Source organism: Sinocyclocheilus rhinocerous, unplaced genomic scaffold, assembly GCF_001515625.1.
Source record: "Sinocyclocheilus rhinocerous isolate Xijiao unplaced genomic scaffold, SAMN03320098_v1.1 scaffold4614, whole genome shotgun sequence".
Classification (NCBI taxonomy): Eukaryota; Metazoa; Chordata; class Actinopteri; order Cypriniformes; family Cyprinidae; genus Sinocyclocheilus; species Sinocyclocheilus rhinocerous.
Genome location: NW_015647973.1, coordinates 22,033 through 43,495, shown reverse-complemented (window position 1 = coordinate 43,495; position 21,463 = coordinate 22,033). Strand labels below are relative to the sequence as shown.

The window sequence follows — 21,463 nt, the reverse complement described above, 5'->3', positions numbered from 1 at the left end:
TATCTAACACTTCAATTTAGCTGCATTTAATAAACTATACGTATTAACTTAAATATGACTGAGATTTAATCGATTTTAGGCATCCTTCAAAAGTGTCCAGCATACAATAGTTATATGGTTATATTCTGGACACTTTTACTTTAGGCTAAGCACAAATTTACCAGTTTTACTGTAATTAATGTAAGTAAAACAATGGTAAATTTGTGCTTAGCCTAATGTGGTTTTATTACAAATACCTAAGTTAAACTATGGTTACTGTAGTAAAACCTATAGGTTAATCTTCCTAAACAGATTTGTATAACGAACGCTTCATTTAAGCTCATTAAGGCACTAAAGACAACAAACACATAAATAGTTCAAACACATACCGAGGCTAAGCGCTCCAACCGTCTTTCCTTCTTCAGCGCTTTTACCGGTGGATTTACTGGACTAAGATATGCTCACAGCGCCTCCTACAGCACGAGAAGTGCTCATCTGAGTCAGAACGCCTGCGTGTTAGTAGATATTCTATCTGCACCTGCTTTTCTCATTAAAATAAAAACTGCACATTTCATTTCAGTGTACACCGTCATGCTTGCACAGCCCAAAAGACACGATTAAGTTTTTGAAACATATAAACTGATGTGTTTAATGTTTTTTCTAAAGTAAAATAAAAAATGTAATTCATTCAAATTATGATGGTGAACGGCAATAAAATGTGACACACAGGACACTAAAATGTCCATCATATGGACACTTCAGAGTCTCGCTGGAAGTATATTTCAGGGTATTTTTTTGCCTATTCTTTTGAATTCGGACATACTTGTTTTGTCACGTTTTTCACGTAGTACACAATAGGGAAGCGTACAATTTCATATTTGAAAAACTGTAGGTAAAGTACCCGGATGAACGACCACTTCCACCAAGATTCTGAAGCGTGCATTCGACAGACACTGATTGTCCCACGAGACCACCAGAGCAGATTTATGAATGGTAAATGGTTTCATAAAGAACCTTTAACATCTGAAGAACCTTTACTTTTCACAAAAGGTTCTTTGTGGTGAAAGGTTCTTCAGATTATAAAAAGTTGAGAAAGAGATGGTTCTTTAAAGAACCTTTGACTGAAGGATTCTTTGTGGAACCAAAAAATGGTTCTGTGAAGAACTTTTAAGCACCTTTATTTTTAAGAGTGTATGTCTTTCACACTTTCAGACTGTTTTTCTTAATTAGTAAAATGCAATTTTATAGGAGGAGTTGAATCATGTAGACAACAGGTTAAGTAAAAATATTAATATGCAATAGCACAAATATAGCTAGGCTACATATGAATGGACGAAACCATGCAGTGAATGGGGGGAGATAATTTTGCCGGAAATGCAGAAATAATCCGTAGTTTTGTTTTATTTGTAACTCTTTGGTAGATACATTTATAATTTATATTGCATTACTACTACTACTGTTACTACTAATAAAACTGATCTCAGGGGGGATCTAACTCTCCCCCCCTTAGCGGTGCCCCTGCTGTCTGGTTTATCATAAAATCATTGCTCTACTCTGTCAAACATGACTTTATATACAGCACTTGGATCAATTCACTGCATTAAAATTTCACTGCCCCCTACTGGCAGTAAGAGCTCAATGTACAGTTTCAGGATGAGCCGAACAAGTTTTTTTTCCAGATTGACTGATGAAAGTCACTCTGATGATTCTGGAGCAGTTCGTTCTTTAGCGTGCTTGTTCTGGTGGGTCTGAAAACTACCTAAATAAGCGAATCTCTCGCCGCAGATGGAGCAGGAGTAAGGTTTCTCTCCTGTATGAACTCGCTGATGGACCTTCAGGACGCCTGATCGAACGTCTTGTGTTTCTCTCCTGTATGAACTCGCTGATGGACCTTAAGGACGTCTGATCGAGCAAACGTCTTGTCACACTGTGAGCATTTGAACGGTCTTTCTCCGGTATGAATCCTCTTGTGCTTTTGTAAAGTATCAAACTTACTGAAACTCTTCCCACAAACGCTGCAGTGATAGGGTTTTTCTCCAGTGTGGACTCGCTTATGAAGTCCAATATAAGCTGGATTAGGTTCTTTCTCTGCGGTGGTTTCTTCTCCTCGGCTCTCTATCAGGTTCCTGCAGTCCACCAGTTTGACGGAGCACATCTTCAGCGGCGTCTGCAGCATCTGCTGTTCTCCAGCGTTACAGTCAGAGGTTTGATCAGTGGATTCATGATCCTGAGCGTCAGTATAACAGAGTAAAGTGAGGCTGAGCTCTGAGTCCTGTGTGTCTCTGGATCTCTGATCTCTGACGCTCCAGACTGAATCCTGAGCTTCTGTCCCATCAGTCACACGCACTGAAACCTGCTCCACATCCTGACAAACACATCACAGATAAACACTAATAAAGAACTAGCTGCTGATATCAGACTCATTACTCAGCAGTTACCTCTAGTGGTGGTTATATTGATTAGTTAGAATATTTTGCTGCTGGCTTAATTTGAGATGTGCACAAAAAGTGAGAATTAACAAAACTTTGGTTTGGTTGAGCTGAAGGATGAAATGAAGAGCTGTTCAAACCTCTCTGTTCAGTTTGTCTCCTCTTTCTCTCAGCTTTGCCTCCAGTGAAGCCACCTCTTTCTTCAGCTGACAGATTTCTGTGATGAAATCCTCAATATCCAGCATGGACAGATCAGTTCCTACTGATTTACAGCAGACCACATCCACCTGCGCTTTCATGCTCAACATCTGAACACAAACACTTCATGATAAAAGACGCATTTATGATGGACTGATCAAACCCAAAATTAAAGTAATAAACTAAGCACAATATTTTAAGATTTGTGCCCATGTCTAAGCATTCTTTAAGAGCGTCCAGAACTGAAAATTAAACAGTGTGCTAATCCACGGCTTTATTACAAATATCATATTTTAAACAAAATCATTAGTATAAAAATGGCAAATTTGTGGTTACTGTGGCTTTATTATAACAAATACCTCAGTTAAATTATGGTTACTGTAGTAACACCAGGATTAGGCATCATTTAGGTGAAAATAAATAAATAAAGTAATTACACTAAAAACAGAAAAACAACATGCACATACACAAATAAACGCAAAAAATCAAGTAAAACCTTCTCAAACCTTCGGTGGTTTTACCGGTGGACTACAGATCGTCACAGCGCCTCCTACAGTACGAGCGATGGAGTGAGAAAATAACAAGCGTTCAAGGTCGTCTTTCTCTCAATAAAAAATACCATTGAATTACAGTGGCGAATTCTCACTAGTTAATTTATTCAAAACTAGGAGCAAGATCATATGTATTTAGGTTAAATTATGTATGATCTTATTTCTTAATCAGATGTCTGTAGAGCCGTTTCTCGCTCCAGCACAGACGGAGGCGCTATGAGGCTCTTCAAAAAGAGTAAACAAACCACAGAACGAACGAAAGAAGAGCTTACAGTTTGAACCCTCGACCGGTACGTGTTTTTAGTGTGTTTTACGCCATTTACCAGAGTTGTATTTATATTTGTATGTTCGATTTATATGCTTGATCTCTTTACGGGATTATTGATTTCGTTTTATGTATTGTTTTGATTATGTAAGTTAAGCTATTTCCCCCTTTTTGTGTCTCGTGATTTTGTGCCGAACGCTAAACGAGTTTATTAAATGCTTTCACAGAATATTAAAGCGTTCAATGAAGATTACGCATTTCTGCTTAACGCTAGCTCAAAAATGAAACTAAACATAAACGCCTAAACACATTTCTGAATGTTCTCCAAAGTCAAATTTATGTGTAATAATAGATCAGTTCTGCTCTCGTTGATAACCGTAAACAATCATTTTGAGGTTAAATCAGTGTTTATTCATTATAAATGCGTCTTTAATAATCATGAAGTGTTTGTGTTCAGATGTTGAGCATGAAAGCGCAGGTGGATGTGGTCTGCTGTAAATCAGTAGGAACTGATCTGTCCATGCTGGATATTGAGGATTTCATCACAGAAATCTGTCAGCTGAAGAAAGAGGTGGCTTCACTGGAGGCAAAGCTGAGAGAAAGAGGAGAGGTTTGAACAGATCATCATTTCATCTTTCACGTCAATAACGTCTAATTAAGTTCCCAAAGTCAACTGATGATTACAGTGTCAGATTCAGCGGATATATCTTGTTTTCTTCACTCTCAGGATCCAGTCTGGAGTGTCCGAGATCAGCCCACAGAGCAACTCTCTGATCGTACGTCCAGAAACACACAGGACTCGGAGCTCAGCCTTAGTTTGCTCTGTTATACTGACGCTCAGGAGAGCGTGTGTGACAGTCATGGATCCGTTGACCAAAACTCCACAGAGTCTCTGGCGTCTGATTGTAACGCTGGAGAACAGCAGATGCTGCAGACGCCAATGAAGACGTGCTCCGTCAAACTGGTGGACTGCAGGAATTCAAAGGAGACGAGAGAAGAAACCACTGCGGAGAAAGTACAAAGTGACAATGATAATGATGACAATTGTGATGATGATGACTTTAATCCCTCGGGTATGTTTCTTCCTTTAATATATTATCCTAACTGGTGCATCAACAAATGGTTTTACAATTCATTTAAAGTTTCTTCAAGCTTAAGGTGGCAGGTCCACATGGTTTTTGGCTTGTACGTACAATGTTACCGGTAGGAACATGACATGGTGAGGTTTGAGAGCAGGTTTATGGAGATATTTGGGAGTGATCGTGTTGGACCCAATATACACAGACATATATTTTCAGAATTTATATTTGCTTTCATGTTTTGTGTGTTGGGGACATGCAAGTCAAAGTTAATAGAAATCTTACTTTATTCCTCTCAGTTGAAAACACCAGTTCATCTTTTGATGTAGAAATGGCCTCAACATCCAAAGAGCAGCCGACGGCCAAGAGTTTCTCCTGCGTCACCTGTGGGAAAACATTCAGAAAACAGGGAAATTTAGCGAGGCATGAGAGAAAACACACAGAACCGAAAGACTACACGTGTAAGAGATGCAACATCAGCTTTCCTACCTTAAAAGAAAGAAGACTTCATTCAAAAGAGCACAGGGTGAAGAAGGAGTTTCGCTGCGAACAGTGCGGGAAGGTTGCCTTCTCTTCTGGTAATTTGAAAATTCACATGAAGACGCACACTGGCGAAAAGCCTTTCCACTGCAGCGAATGCGACAAGTACTTCAGCACCAAACAATCTCTTCTTGTTCATAAGCGAATCCACACGGGGGAAAAGCCATACAAGTGCCCTCACTGCGAGAGAAGATTCAGAGATGGGTCCCATTTCAAGACACACATGCGTTCGCACGCCAGCGAGAGGCCGTACCAGTGCAGCGAATGTGGGAAAACCTTTAAGCAGCCCATTTGTCTAATATCACACCAAAAAATACACTCTGAGAAACTGCACCAGTGCACACACTGTGACAAACGCTTCCGTCAGATCTCTCAGCTGAAACGCCATGAGAGAATGCACTCTGGAGAGAGACCGTACCTGTGCTCCCACTGCGGGAAGAGCTTTTCCGATCCAGCTCATTTCAGAGTCCATCAGAGAATTCACACTGGAGAAAAACCGTACCAATGTAGTCTTTGCGGGAAGAGTTTCCGTCAACACACTAACCTACTGAAGCACCAGAGGATTCATAGCGGAGAACGACCGTTCAAGTGTTCTCACTGTGACAAGACGTTTGCTCGATCAGACGTCCTGAAGATCCATGAGCGAGTTCATACAGGAGAGAAACCTTACTCCTGCTCCATCTGCGGCGAGAGATTCGCTTATTTAGGGGGTTTTCAGACCCACCAGAACAAACACGCTAAAGAACAAACTGCTCCAGAATCATCAGAGTGACTTTCATCAGTCAGTCTCTGGAAACAGGACTCATTTAGCTTATCCTGAAACTGTATATTGAGTTTTTAATGCCAGTAGGAGGCAGAGTCACATTGAGCTTTCATGTGAATTGGGAGTAGAGATGGACTGAATGTTGAATGCTGTGATTGTAGTCGTGTTTGGCAATGATGCTGTAACTACACCATTCTGCAGCCAAAAAGCACCTATTCAAATGTAGTTATATATATTTTCAGTTTTTTTTCCCCCAAGCAACTTTTAAATCTTTTAAATAATTTTATGATATTATAGCAGATGTTTGCCGGGGGGGGACGTACAATAGCCGAGCAGCTGCTATTGAGATATATGGGACTACTAATGGATAGCTTTCTGCAAGTGTATTAGACCGCCTTGATATGCACTAAGAAAGAAATTGTGAGAAAAAATGGAAATCATTGGTAAATGTAATAAATTGCATGTGATGATGTGTTAACTTGAGACATTCTGAACGTATATTGTTTTGGAAACGGCACACTCAAGCCCTGGAACAAAGGTAATAATGTTTTATTATTATTATTATTTTACGACCAGAATCAAGCAAATATGAGTCTGTTAAATGGGTATAGAATCACATAATTAAGCTTTATATTCTACACCAGGGATCCTCAAATCTGGCTCGCGAGATCCACTTTCCTGCAGAGTTTAGCTCTAACCCTAATCAAACACACCTGAGCATGCTAATCAATGTCTTCAGGATCACTAGAAAATCACAGGTAGGTGAGTTTGATCAGGGATGGAGCTAAACCAGATTTGAGGATCCCTGTTCCACACACACACACACAAACACACACACACACACACTGTGTGTAGAGGAAGGTTGGATTCATAGTTAAATAGCAATTTTGCATTTAATGTTTTTTCAATGCTAATTTCATTTACACTTTATTGGATGGAACAAACATACAAAATAAAAGGCATGTACTTTTTATTTAATAATTGAATAGTCGTGCTGGTTATTATTTTTAGATTAAAGGGGTCATATGATGCTTTTTTAAAGATAATTATTTTGTGTATTTGGTGTAACAGAATATGTTGACATGCTTTAATGTTCAAAAAACACATTATTTTTCAAATACTGTACATTATTGTAGGTCCTATGCCCCGCCTCTCTCAAACGCTTCGTTTTCTACAAAGTCCCTCCTTCCGACAAGCGCAGTCTGCTCTGATTGGCCAGCTGACCCAGTGCATTGTGATTGGCCGAACACCACAAGCACGTGTCGAAAATGTTTCGCCCCTCACCATAATCGCGAGCTTCATCTTTCAAAATAAATGTAAAGACAGAGCCCGAAATGGGAACAGAGTCGCGTGACAGACACAACGATGAAACTGGTATGTGTTTGCAGTACACAAGCCACGGTTAAGACAGCTGACGTGCTATGATTTCTGACAAGCAGTTCACTCTCCTGTTATGTGACCCTGTTCCCCTCACACACACACACACACACACACACACACAGCACTGAAACACACAGCGTCTCCCTGACATGCTGCTTCAACACTAACTGCGGTTAGTGAAACCACGCTTTCTTTCTTTGCGTGAACATTTGGGCGGCGTTATGCAAATCTTCCCAGATAGTGAGGTAGACATGTGGGGGCGTGTTAGAATGAGCCGTTTTAGGGGGGCGTGGCAGAGTCTTAACTTTGATAAAGAATATCTCTTTGGTTTTGAGACTTTAGTCTTTGCAACTTCAGGGATCTTATCTATGCACAATCAGCTTGTAACACTCCAAAGAGAAAGGAAAACTTGAAATCGCATCATATGACCCCTTTAAATCAGTTGAGGATGAATCATATGTTTTAGGGAAGGAGGGACACCTTGTGGTTGGAGTATTTCATATACTGGTAACAGTCAGAACAGCAGCCAAGAAACAACGACGTGACGTCTCTCTTGACATGAGGAGGAATGCAACAGAACGTATTGTAAAGTTTTTCTAGATTTTAGGAAATGTAAAGAACCTTAAATAACATCTTCTTGTAGGCGGAACACATGACAGGAGATCTACAAGTGCTATTGAAAGGGCTAAAGACTTTCAGGACGTGAAGTAGCAGTCAGCTAGAGACTTTTTCTTTGGGAATTTCATATATCACGAACCTTAGAAAAGAATACAAAAATACATAAAAACGGCAGTTTACGGTTTCCTAACATGGAGCTAAAATGGGCGCTTCTTTTAGGTGAGTGGATTTTGTTTTACTCTGTTCACGTGTGTGGTGGTGAATATATTTGTGACATACTGAAGTTGGATTAGTACGTTAGTCAGACTTCTGGGAATATATGTGTCGGAGACCGTAAGAACATTAATGTGTGTGTGTGTTTGTGTTAAAGATTCTCTTCGATTTCCGTTGTAGTAATCTAAAACCAGAGAGACATCCAGCATGTTGTTCACACCAAGTATCGCGTTCATTTTCTTATGCACGGACACGAAGAACAATGGATAGTAAGAATGATAACGACCTATGAGGAAATTATTGTAAAATACTGTGCCAGAGGGTTTTTTCCCCCTAAAAAGTGAACCACCCACACGGATCCTGATCCAGCACATTCACGATCGTGAAGGTCTGATTCCAGACACACCTACAGAGATTTTTTTGGTCTGATTTCCATTTTCCCAGACACTTTCGTAGTCGCATCATTTCTGCCCGCCTTCAGTTCTGTTCTTTGGAAGGGCTTAAATGAGAGTGGAGGCCAGTGCAAACATGTCCCTCACCAAAAGTCATCTGTCTGAAGAGGAATATACAAGTTCTGTCGTCAGCATCTAATACATGCTGCATCGATTATTTCTGACTCGTCACAGAAGCAGTTTGACTATTTAAACAGGAGTTTTTCTTTAAACTTCTTTGTTTTAAATGTGGTGCAAAATGCAGTTCAGAAGAATGCCAGCTTAAATATGACCGTTTATGATTACAGGCATAAGGATCAAGGTTCAACAATTTTGTTGTCTGCCCTCGTAAGAAAGAACAAAATATAGGCTAGTTTGTCAAAGTGGCAGTCAACTGCAAAATAGCAATAATAATGATGTCCAGATTTTGTTATTTTAAACGGATGAACTCTTAAGACTCTTAACTCTTCATTGTATGTAGAAGTAGGCTAAGTTTAGCAAACATTAACAATATTTGGATGAGGCAAAAATCAGCAATATCTTACCACTGAACATTACAGTTTGGTGGGGATCTCTGCTTCTCTCCGTCTTTTGTACGCTTAACATCCCTTCAACCAGACAAAATCGATTGTATTCACTTCTAAAATAAATTATTCAAAAGAGAATATGAATCGGCAAGGCGATTAAAAGGAATAACCGTTAACTTTTAAATATTGAGAACCCGCGAAATCTGTAAAGGAATGTAGAGCGCGTGCGGATGAAAAGTGCAGGGACAGAGAGCAAACGCACGTTGCATTCTTTGTATGTTTCCCCCCCCCCCACAATATTGTTCGATTTATAACGTTCATATCATCATTATAATGCGATTTGACTGCATGCGCATGCAATGTTGTTAAACGTGTAAATGATGTAAAAATTAGTTGTTAAAATGGCTTTTAAAATGTTTAAAATTAGTTGTTAAATGCTCAAAATGTTTTTAATGCTCAAAAATCATGAACAGTACACAAAAATAATACAACCATCCACATAAAAATGATAAACAATAATAACAAAAGGGAGGGGGAGGGGGGGGTGTTTAATAAGTTACAAACTGAAAAAATTCAATAGAGACTTACAGAAGAGTTACAGACAGATGAAGTTTTTAAAGCTTTTTTGTTCTTAGGCAACTGGGTCAATGAAAGGTATTGCTCAAATTCTTTTATAAAAACAAAAAAGAGAGGTCTGGAGTTTGAATATTTGGATCTGTGGATGTGAAATTTTGCAAGGCACAAAATCTGGTTTACTACATAAAACTCTTTCCTCTTAGATTGTTCATACTCGATAAAACCCAATACTACGTTCTTCCAAAACAGAATACATTCATTATAAATGTAACTCTTAATGAAACTTAAAACATCTTTACCAGAATTTTTTAATGTAATGCTTTGCAGGATAGAACTTATGAATTATTTTGTTGGCTGTATGTTTTCCTGTCACCTCCCAGGTCTCTTTCTGCCGTCATGCAGTGGATGTGCCATTGGATATAAATTTGTTAAAAGGAAATGTGTTGGTAATTATGACTTACGTTAATTATTATGTCGTTTGAATAGTAAACGTTTGTCTGTATGTCACTCAAATGAGGGAGTTTGTGTAGCTGTACACAACTCTATAGTCATTACAGTTCAAATCCATCTTTCCTAATTGTACTCATGTGTCTTCTCTCTCTTTCAGATGAGGATGAGTGTGCTGTTTTCCCGATTGCGTGTGGCGGTCACGCTCAGTGTGTAAATACAGAGGGAAGTTACTACTGCACCTGTAACGAAGGATTCAAAGAGAACTTAACTGGAACATGTAAAGGTACGAGAGAGATTGTAGGATTGAGGAGTTCACCTCACTTACATGTACGTTTATAGTTAATCATTTAGCACAGTCTTTAATCCAAAGTGATTTACCAAACATTGTACAAAGCATTTATTTTAATTTTTAATAAAAGACACTATATTTGAACGTCATGTTGACTTTAGCTTTATATCTTATAACAATTGTGTCATTTGTACTAAAATTATGTTTGGCACCAATTTCTGTCAGATATAAACGAGTGTTTCGAGAATGAAACTCCCTGCTCGGCTCATATGACGTGTGAAAACTCAATTGGTTCTTACAAGTGTATTTGTCCACATGGGTACCAGCAGATGGGCAAAGCAGATTGTGAAGGTGAGCGCTATAGTACTGTCAAAAATTAATAATATTGGCTGCTGCCATTAACTAATTGATTCCGTTAAGACATACTCCCGTTTTGGCTAGGTTGTCCATTCCAATTTTTTTTTTTCTCACAGGTTGAGCATTGTAACAAATCATTTAAAAGTAGTTTAGGGTATTTTCATAGAAATAATAAACAAATCGACAGGACTGTCGGTAATGACAACCAGGTTTTGTTTCACTTTTGTTTTTGCAGTTGCATACACAAATATGTGCTGAATAAACATGACGCACTATTTGGGATGTTGTGTGATTGTATAAATACTGCAGGGTTTAGAAACTCTGAGTGCATGGGACGGAAGCCTGAACGTCCCTGGTCTCACTAATATTTGTACATAAACACAACAACACCGCTTGCATCAGCATGAAGCACGTGCATGTCTTTTTGTCCACTGCAGATGTGGATGAGTGTGTGTCCTCAGTGTGTGGAGTTCACAGCAGCTGCTTTAACACACCTGGAAGTTTCCTCTGCGGCTGTTCTCCAGGGTTTCACAGACATGAGAACGGCACCAGCGGCCCCTGTGAAGGTGAGGGCCAGAGTCCTGCTGCTGCTAATAATACTGATCTCAACATCAATCACATCAAATGTGTGTCTAATTATGTGAAAATGACTATCTCATCGTCTTTCTCTCTCAGACATCAATGAGTGTTTAGATCCAGATGTTTGCGGCACAAACGCAGACTGCTACAATCATCAGGGCGGCTACAGCTGTAAATGCCACGAGGGTTACAGTAACTATGGCAACAACCAGTCAAAATGCATAGGTGAGCATTATTCGCTTCATTTTAAATGCACTGATGCATTTTTAGGTTGTTCTATTCATTATGCGGCAGCTGCTGAGAATCTTCAAGCAGTGTTTTTGCTGTCAGCTGTTTGATTATTGTTTTATCTTTACTGTGGTTGTGCACAGAAATGGACTGCGATCAGTTTGAACCCGAGTCTGATGGAGACCACACACCAAAGAAGGTAAAATGTGTACTTCTCCTTAAGATTATTATTGTTAGATATGCGGTCAGACTCATATACTTTGATGTGCATGTGTCGTCTTCTAGTTGAAGCATTTGATGTCACTGTTGAAGAACAGCTGTGAGTCTCTGAATGATCCACATGGAGAACGTTTCACTGGAGAGAAATTACTGGAGGTGAAACACGACTGGGCAGTTATAAAGATCTGACCTCATCCAGTGACCTGCTCCACAAGATGAGCAGCGAGAGATCAGACGATAAAGAGAGAAGCGTCACTTATCAACTCAACTCTAAAGTGGTGACGGCCGTCGTCAGTAATGCAGAAACCAAGCAGCTGTCAGAGCCGGTGACGCTCGTCTTTACACACGTGGAGGTGAAGATACTGACAGACCAGCTTATGACCAGCACAAGATCTCTCTGGAGACCGTTTCTGTTAATGGTTTAACAGTTCAAATGAAAAACTATCATGAAAATGTGTGTTTCCTGTATGAAAACTCAGTATAAAATGGATTATAGCTGGTTGATGACCTTAAGATGGTATGACCAGCTGGTTGCTTGCTTGTCCAAAATCAGTTTGAGCCAACTAAATCCAGATTAGACCAGTAGAAAACCATCTACCATGTTCCAGACTTAAGGCCCATTCACACCAAGAATGATAACTATATTACCGTACACACCAGCAGACGATATCGTCTGTTTATTCTAAGTGCATGCACAGCAGGATTGATTCTGATTGGCTGTCAGTGTTTTTTGTCGTTCATCAGCTGGAAAAAATCATTCTGAAAATGATTCCAACGTTATAATTTCTCTTTGATTTAATCATTATAGCTGTGGTGTGGGCTCTGCAATTCTTTAATACTGAGAACGATTTTTAGAACTATATCTTTATCGTTATCTTTATAGTTATCCTCCTTGGTGTGAACAGGCCTTTACACTGAAGTTTAAAGAGATTGTTTCCTGCCGTACTAAAATGCATTTACAGATTAGAATTTTAAATATGAATTTATGACTCTACAGAAATGTGAAAAAAATATGACTAGGGATTATAAAATGTCTGCAAATTAGTGCTGTCAAGCGATTAATCGCATACAAAATAAGTTTTTGTTTACATAATATTTGTGTGTACTGTGTATATTTATTATGTATATATAAATACACTCATACAGAATATATTTTGAAAATATTTACGTGTATTTGCATGAATATACTTATATTCATGTAGTTTATATTTAATATATAAACATAACATATTTCTCTTAAATGTGTGTATGTGTGTGTATTTATATATATATTAAATAAACACAGTACACACATAAATATTACGTAAACAAAAACTTTTATTTTGGATGCGATTAATCGAGATTCGTAGTTTGACAGCACTACTAAAAATATATGCTTTGTGTACTTGCAAAGCATCTTCAGAAGCACTGACCTGCGCTGGTTTATTTGCTGCTCAGAGCAGCATTAACTCTGTGTGAAGGCAGCTTAGTTCTTTCCTTTTGTGTTAGTTTCCGACCTTTTTCTGAACTTTTCAGGCAGGTGTTCACATGTTCCTCGTTTCCTGAACTCTTTCCGAGACTCTTGTTCTGTCTTGTTCAGGAGAGGGCGGAGTCTGGGGGCGTGGCTTACTCCTGTGTTTACTGGGATGAGGCTGAGGGGGCGTGGTCTGGGCGGGGCTGTGAGGGGGCGGAGTCTAACAGCACTCACACAGTGTGTTCCTGCTCTCATCTCAGTAGTTTCGCTGTGTTAATGGCTCTCTATCCTGTCCAGGTACATCTCTGAGCCAGATTTCACATATTTAAGATTTCAGATTAAATGATGATATTCATCCCTCCATCTGTCTGTTTTTTTCCTCTCTTCCAGGACTCGTTTGATTTGGTGGTGATCACACAAGTAGGTTTAGTTCTGTCTCTGGTCTGTTTGTTTCTCTGTATCCTGACGTTCCAGTTCTGCCGCTCCATCCAAGGAACCCGGACCAGCATTCATCTTCATCTGAGCATCTGTCTCTTCATCGCAGACCTCGTCTTCCTCTGCGGGATCTCCAGCACTCACAATCAGGTGTGTTTGAGTGCAAAAACTGCAGCTAACAGGGAACATTCTCAGAACTTTGGCCAACATTCCGGAAAGGTTCTCTCAAAGTTATGAACAAACATTCTTCCAGTGACGTTAATAGAACATTTTGTTCAAAGTTATCTGCTCTTGAATTATGTTCTCAAAACATAAGCACAAAAACATCTTTAACTCATTAATGGAACATTTGTAGGTGGACGTTACTACGTATTTTAGAACGTTTAGAAAACATTCAAAAGTAACATTCCTGTAATGTTTGCAAAATGGTATAAATGGAATATTGATATTCGCGTAACCAAGAAAAAAAAACATTCTTAAAAAATTAGGAAGAATCAATAATTTCTGAGTAATTTACTGGTATTGTGTGAATAACTTTGTGGATGTAATCCACAAAAAGTAACTGTAATCTGATTATGAGCATTTTAAAAGGTAATATAATCTAATTACGAGTACTTAATGTAGATTGCATGTAATCAGTTACTACCCAGCACTGGTAATACATAAACTAACACTTATTGCAAGCAAACCGGAGAATGATGTGACGTGTGTTTCTCTCTCAGGTAGCGTGTGCGATTGTGGCCGGTCTGCTTCATTTCTTCTTCTTGTCTGCGTTCTGCTGGATGCTGCTGGAGGGGGTTCAGCTCTACCGGATGGTTGTGCTGGTGTTTCACACCACATTAAAACATCTCTACATGTTTGCGGTGGGATACGGAGTCCCTCTCGTCATCGTTGCCGTCTCTGCCATCGCCTTCCCAAAGGGATACGGCACCGATAGACAGTGAGTTTCTGCATCCAGTGCTGTTCAGCTGTAGAAGTGTCTGCAGTAGGCATTATATATCACTCTGGTACGCATTTTGCGTAGCTGGTATGCATTTTGACCTCAAAGTACGCTGGTATGTTTAGTCACTCTAAACTACGCAAAAAAAAAACCCTGGTTTAATTATGAAAATACCCGAGGTGGTTTTAAGAACACATATAAACATTGTCACAGTAGAGTGTTTATTGTCTTAATGTTCTTTTTGAATGTCATAATTCAAAGCGTTTCTGTCTTCTTTTGTTCAGTTACAGCAATATATAGTTGATTTTGTCCATATTAGGGATTTCCTGGAGCGTCCTGAGTTCTATTACTTCTCTGACGCATATGTGGATTTTCTGCGAGGGCGCCCTCAGGCGTCATGAAACAGACATTACATTTGTTTATAGCACTAAATAATGGGCAACCCATACAAATATTACTTCTCTCTCCGCTCGCTCTTACAGACCTGCCAACCTGTACGCGTAGCTGGTATGCATTTTGACCTCAAGGTACGCTGGTACGATTAGTCACTCTAAACTACGCAAAAAAAAAACCCTGGTGATACCTCTGTCCGCGCACAGTACTCAAAACAAGCAACAGCAAAAGAATGAAGAGTTCAACCAATCAGAGCCAATTTTTTTGGTTTTGCTTTTAAATAATTACCGTGCGTTTTATTTCTCTCCAAGCTGGCTCTGTGTGTGTGTGTGCACTGAGATGAGGACACATCTGAGAAAGCAGCACACGCCAAGCATCTTCCCTTGTAATGACTTGTAATGCGGAGCGTTTCTAAACCTGTTGTCCAACAAAAGAGAACATTATAACATGCTTTAATAGACAAATGTGTAAAATAATTTCCTTCCTGATCTGATGTGGCTTCTTATCACATGATGACGCAGAAATACATTCTATATACTGTAATAAAGACTATGTCGATTAGCGATTGATTATAAATATACTTAATTATGAAAATACCCGAGGTGGTTTTAAGAACACATATAAACATTGTCACAGTAGAGTGTTTATTGTCTTAATGTTCTTTTTGAATGCCATCTTTCAAAGCATTTCTGTCTTCTTTTGTTCAGTTACAGCAATATATAGCTGGATGATTTTGTCCATATTAGGGATTTCCTGGAGCGTCCTGAGTTCTATTACTTCTGTGACGCATATGTGGATTTTCTGCGAGGGCGCCCTCAGGCGTCATGAAACAGACATTACATTTGTTTATAGCACTAAATAATGGGCAATCCATAAAAATATTACTTCTCTCAAAAGAGATTTAAAGTAGACATATGATAATAATGTTTTCCTACAGTATACAGAAGTGTACTGAAGTTTTAATTAAAGTGTACTGGAGTTGTTGTTTTTTTATTGCGTTTAAAAATAGCAAAAAAAAGAACTAAACCGAAAACTGTGATTAAAAAACCAAAGTATTTATTGAACTGTGGGCTAACTACTGTTTACTCTTAAGTACTGTATAACAGGAATAAACTCACAAACTGAGTGCAGACCCTGAGTACCAACATATAAATATTTAATGTTAAATATTTTTCATATTTAAATTGATGGTACTCAAAAAAAGTTTTTCCAAGGTTGGCAGGTCTGGTTTTATCAGTAGTTCATATTTAGGCTTCAGAAACACTCCTTCAGCTGCCTCATGGTCAAACATCAACTCAGGAGCTGTAAATCCAGTTGAATCATTCACAGTCTCTGACGCTACACAAAATAAGGCCAGTGCCATTCCAGTATATGTTATATGCAATGTGTTATCATAATAATCTTCAGCGGCGGGTGACGTGTTTCTGTGCCTGCAGTGACTGTAAATGACAGAATAGGAGGAAGAGACAACGGCAAGATCTTATCAAGATTCACCAGTTATAAAATTAGACTTGCAGTCTGACTGCACTTTCTGTGGAAGAGCAAAGAAAGTCAGTAGGGCATGACTGTATGAGGGTTTTTGTCATTATTAGATTACCGTATTGGCCCGAATATAAGACGACCCCCTTTTTCCAGATGTACCTTTTGGAAAAAGGCTTTTTAAAAACCAAATCTTGTTTTTTGATTTGAACTAGACATATGATAATAATGTTTTTCTACAGTATACAGAAGTGTACTGAGGTTTTTTTTTTTTAATGCATTTAAAAATAGCAAAAAAAAAGAACTAAACCGAAAACTGTGATTAAAAAACCAAGGTATTTATTGAACTGTGGGCTAACTACTGTTTACTCTTAAATACTGTATAACAGGAATAAACTCACAAACTGAGTGCAGACCCTGAGTACCAACCTATGAAAAATATTTAACATTAAATATTTATATTTACACTGATGGTACTCAAAAAAGTTTTTCCAAGGTTGGCAGGTCTGCTTTTATCAGTAGTTCATATTTAGGCTTCAGAAACACTTCTTCAGCTGCCTCATGGTCAAACATCAACTCAGGAGCTGTAAATCCAGTTGAATCATTCACAGTCTCTGACGCTACACAAAATAAGGCCAGTGCCGTTCCAGTCACAATGTGTTATCATAATAACCTTCAGCGGCGGGTGACGTGTTTCTGTGCCTGCAGTGACTGTAAATGACAGAATAGGCGGAAGAAATAGTAGCCTGCCAAAATCTTATTAACAGTAGAAGTTAAATCTTACTGTAGTCTTCAAATCTGGGTACTGTCTTACGTTTTAAAATCACAAAGGGAGTTTGGTCCCATCATGCTAACGTGACAGTCAGGATTCATGCAGCTGTAAGGTTTTCTTTTTCTTTTGTTTTTACTGGCGATCTTTCCAACACGCATTACATTACGTATTTCATGGCACACTCGTTTTATGCGTATTTGGCGCCACCTATGGTTGTGGGTGTATTATTGTCATGTCAAAGTCTAGACCCTGAATATAAGACGACCGCGGTTTTTCAGATGTATTTCCAAGAAAAAAACATCGTCTTATATTCGGGTCAATACGGTATTATCATTAACTAAAACGAAATCTGAAACCTTAAAAAATATATTCTTGAAATAACCGTTAACTGAAATATAAGAAGGTTAAACATTTTATTTCAGCTAGTAGCATTTTTCATTTTCATTTAAATGAACTAATACTAAAACCGAAATAAGTATTAATAAAAACTTATATAGAAATGCTAAAATTTATAAAAAGTGTCAAATGGAGAATATTAAAAACTAATTCAAATTATTAATAAACACTATATATTTTAAATAAAAAAGACAAAAATGACAAATCAACAAATTTACTAAAACTTTAAAATGAAAATATAAAAATAAAAACTAATTTTAAAATATTAGTAAAAAACTATAGTAGTATATCAAGGACACCAACATAGCACTGGATGGTTCACGTTTTAATGCAGTCAGAGGTAATGTGAACGAGGGATGAGCGAGTCTTTTGTATGTTGTGACCATGTGACTAATCTTCTTATCCTGATGTGTTCTCCAGCTGCTGGCTCTCTCTCGATCGTTATTTCATCTTGAGCTTCTTCGTGCCCGTCTGCATCGTCATGATCCTCAATAGTTTTTTCTTCATCATCACGGTGTGGAAACTGGCCCAAAAGTTCTCCAGCCTCAATCCAGACCTCTCCAATCTCAACAAGATCAGGTCTGAGTGTGTTTTGATCCCCAAATAGATTCAATCAGTCTTGATTTTTGTGCATCAGTGGTTTTGATGAATTATATTTGGTGTGTAGGAGTTTCACGGTGACCGCCGTGGCTCAGTTGTGTATTCTCGGAGGAACGTGGATCTTCGGCTTCTTGCTCTTCCAGGAGGAAGGGACTGAAGTCATGTTGTACCTCTTCACGATTTTAAACAGCCTGCAGGGGGCGTTCATCTTCATCATGCACTGCCTGCTGTCCAAACCGGTACCTAAAACACAACATGACTCAGAAACCACACGGTGACATGACTCACTCGCTGAACGTTTGCTAACAGTGGTTTGTTTTAGACTTAACATCTCGCAGGATTTCAGTGGTTTAAAGTAGTTCACTTAACAATAAATATTTAGATATTGATTAGTCACACTTTTCAGACCACAAAAGGAGAATTTTACTCGTGGTTGTCCATATAATGGCTGGCAGTTGATGAGCTTCTTCAAGCTTTAAGAAAAAGAATGCAGAAGTATCACAGAATGATCCCATGTGATTTATGCCATATATACCAAGCATTCTGAATTAGAGGTTTACCGATATTTGCCGTTTTTAAATTATCGGCGTTGACCGATAAGATTTTCAGTTTGGCCGCTAAGTGTCACAAGCAGCTTTTATTTAGACATCGACGGGACATATTTATATTGACAGCACTAAGAAAGGCAGCATCTGAGCACGGATGCAAGCATAATCTTTAAATCCTAGATTTCAAACCGTGCTGCGCTATATCCAGTTTGCCACCATGTTATATTCATGTCATATTCACTCTACTTTATGCATTCGCAGTGCTCGAATTTTTGTTTCCACCAGATTACTGTGTGAACTGTTGGTTACAGCATTTACTTCCTTTTTATTCATGATTTAAATGATTTCTTTATTTGTGAAAAATACTATGTTAGGATTATTATCGGTTTATTTTTTTGTCCAGTTCTAATGATTAATTTGAATAATTTTACAATCTAATACAATCTTTTTACAATCAAATTTACAAAATGTATAAAAATGTGAATTTCTTTCTTACATTGTTAGCATGTTATTTAAATAGTGTAACATCATGTATATCATATTTTTATCGTCCACCCTGCGTTTCTATGTCAGTTATGGTTGCTTCTGGGTGAGTGGATTCTCCGCAGGTTTCTCGTCTCCGCTCTATTGCTATGAGACTCGTCAGGATTGTAGCGCGTTCTCAGTGGTTTGCTGGCATTTCATTCGAGAAGTAGCCTGTCCGCGAAGCGCACACCCAAGCGTGGAAATGCGCTGTTGCTGCCAGTTCTCATTTGCTGAAAATTGCATTGTTTCATGCTAAACTAATTAGACTAAATCAAATGAAAAGAAAAAAAACCAAAATACCGTAGCTGTATATTTTCATGCTTTCTCAAGCAAAGCAAATTTTAAAAGTCCACTGAAAACACATTTTTGGTCATAGATATACGATATACGTTGAAGATATACGTTATTGTCAACATGCCTAAGTGATGCCTTAAAAAAAAATATATATAAAAATGTATATATAATTAGATAAACATCGGAAAAAAGAGGACGCAAAATCTACAGAACATTTTAAAAACATTCTGAAGATTTTATTTTTAGGATACCTTTGATTTCCGTGTATGCTTGTGTTGCTTACAGTTAAAGTCGTTCTCTGATTTCATTGTTGTTTGCAACGTTACTTGGCAATATTTTAAAGATATTATAATTTTTTGGTATTTTGCATGGTCTGTTATTGGAATAGTGTCACCCGGGTGGGAGTTTTAACTCCTATTCACTGGGAATAATAAAAATAATTCAGTCTATGCAGAGACATATTAAAAAATGTATTGTCACCTACTAGTCTGAATGCATATGATAGGAATTGGCCAGAAACACCTGTAATTTGTTATTTAGTCAAATATCATTTAGTTTGCCTGTTGTGTCGCCCCCTTCAGGTCAGGACGGAGTATTACCATCTGTTTGGCCGAATGTGTCCACACAAGAAGAAAGTGGAATACAGTAGCAGCAACAGTCAGGTACGTTAGCGTGTGTGTTTGAGTGTTTCGGACATTAAAGCAGCGTTTGTGGGTTCAGCTTCTTCATTCTTCCTTTGTCTTTTACAGAAACCTCTACGGAGCGACGGCAGCACAGGAGAGTCGCAGATATAAAGCACTTGTCATATCCTGATTTTACAAACTTTTGAACGCTTTCTGTGAAAATTAAGATTTTTTAACAGGGGGTCGTCAATTCGTCCTCATTATTCCTGTCCAATCAGAAGATCTGAAAACTGCTTTCCATTAGTAAGAATACTGATATGGAATCATCATATCTGCTTCACATCGTTTTACAGTTATAGGCCTGTCATCTGAACAGCTAAAGTGGGTCACACCACTAAATGAACAAAATAATTAGAGTGCTTTGGCTTTATTTTGCTGTCTGTTGTGCAAGTAGAAAATCTTACATTTTAGATTATGCAAAAGGCTCTTCTATAAAATACGTTTTATTGTGTTGAGGGCTATCTTGAGTTTGATTATGTCACAAAAACTTACAAATCTGTAAAAAAAAAAATTATAGAAGTATGATAAATGAAAGTAAATCTGTAGTTTCGTTTTAAACAGTTGTGATGGCTTTAAAATACATAAATGATCTCATCAGAAAGGCTGTTATTGTAAAACTTGATAAAGATGTATGATGTTTGTATACTAATATTTCCTGAATTTATTTTGTTATTAAAATGTATATTTAAAAAAAAATCAAATTTTCCTGTAATTATGCTGATAATCAAACCAAAAACATCTTTACTGAGGAACGGTGTTGATTTTTTATATTTTTTTGGCCTAAATATTTCTAGTCCGTTTTTCTCTTGCTTTTGTCCATTAACTGTAACAACCAACAGATACATATATGATATCAATTAGTAACTGACATTAATAATTTAATTAATTATTAAGATCTGGTATTATTCTTAAATGACTTGAAGATTACAGTTTTTAAACTGTTTATTTGTGCATTCATTCATTCTCTCTGTAATTATATATTTACATTGACGAATATCATGAGTGGAAGCGAGTGAAGAAAGTGCTGGGATTTCTTCTCACACTGCCCTGTTGAAAAAACCAGCATATGCTAGTTAGGTATGTTTTGACGCTGGGATGCTAGTTTAAGATGGTCTTTTGCTGGTTTATGCTGGTCCTTTGCCAGCACATGACCAGCATAAACCAGCAAAAGGACCAGCATAAACCAGCAAAGGACCAGCATAAACCAGCAAAAGGACCAGCATAAACCAGCAAAGGACCAGCATAAACCAGCAAAGGACCAGCTTAAACCAGCA

The 21,463-nt window shown here is 38.1% G+C and overlaps 2 protein-coding genes across 3 annotated transcripts; both read left to right on the top strand.

Annotated features, from left to right (window-relative positions):
* The first annotated feature begins 3,351 nt into the window (after positions 1-3,351).
* LOC107709532 (zinc finger protein 501-like) lies at positions 3,352-5,830 on the top strand. Of its 2 annotated transcripts, none has more exons than XM_016514027.1 (4): positions 3,352-3,447; positions 3,880-4,032; positions 4,150-4,495; positions 4,801-5,830. In XM_016514027.1, the coding sequence occupies exons 2-4, from the start codon at positions 3,880-3,882 to the stop codon at positions 5,811-5,813; spliced, it is 1,512 nt and encodes a 503-aa protein (XP_016369513.1). In that variant the 5' UTR covers positions 3,352-3,447; the 3' UTR covers positions 5,814-5,830. The 2 variants fall into 2 exon arrangements, with proteins under 2 accessions (XP_016369513.1, XP_016369514.1); XM_016514028.1 differs by having other exon boundaries at positions 3,353-3,441; positions 3,879-4,032.
* Positions 5,831-7,886: 2,056 nt separating this feature from the next.
* LOC107709529 (adhesion G protein-coupled receptor E1-like) lies at positions 7,887-20,851 on the top strand. The gene is made up of 16 exons (XM_016514025.1): positions 7,887-8,021; positions 9,930-9,995; positions 10,157-10,282; positions 10,514-10,639; positions 11,083-11,211; positions 11,321-11,449; positions 11,596-11,651; positions 11,738-11,827; positions 11,863-12,024; positions 13,251-13,421; positions 13,515-13,709; positions 14,282-14,499; positions 17,960-18,118; positions 18,207-18,378; positions 20,088-20,168; positions 20,256-20,851. The coding sequence occupies exons 1-16, from the start codon at positions 7,994-7,996 to the stop codon at positions 20,298-20,300; spliced, it is 1,953 nt and encodes a 650-aa protein (XP_016369511.1). The 5' UTR covers positions 7,887-7,993; the 3' UTR covers positions 20,301-20,851.
* Positions 20,852-21,463: the final 612 nt, after the last annotated feature.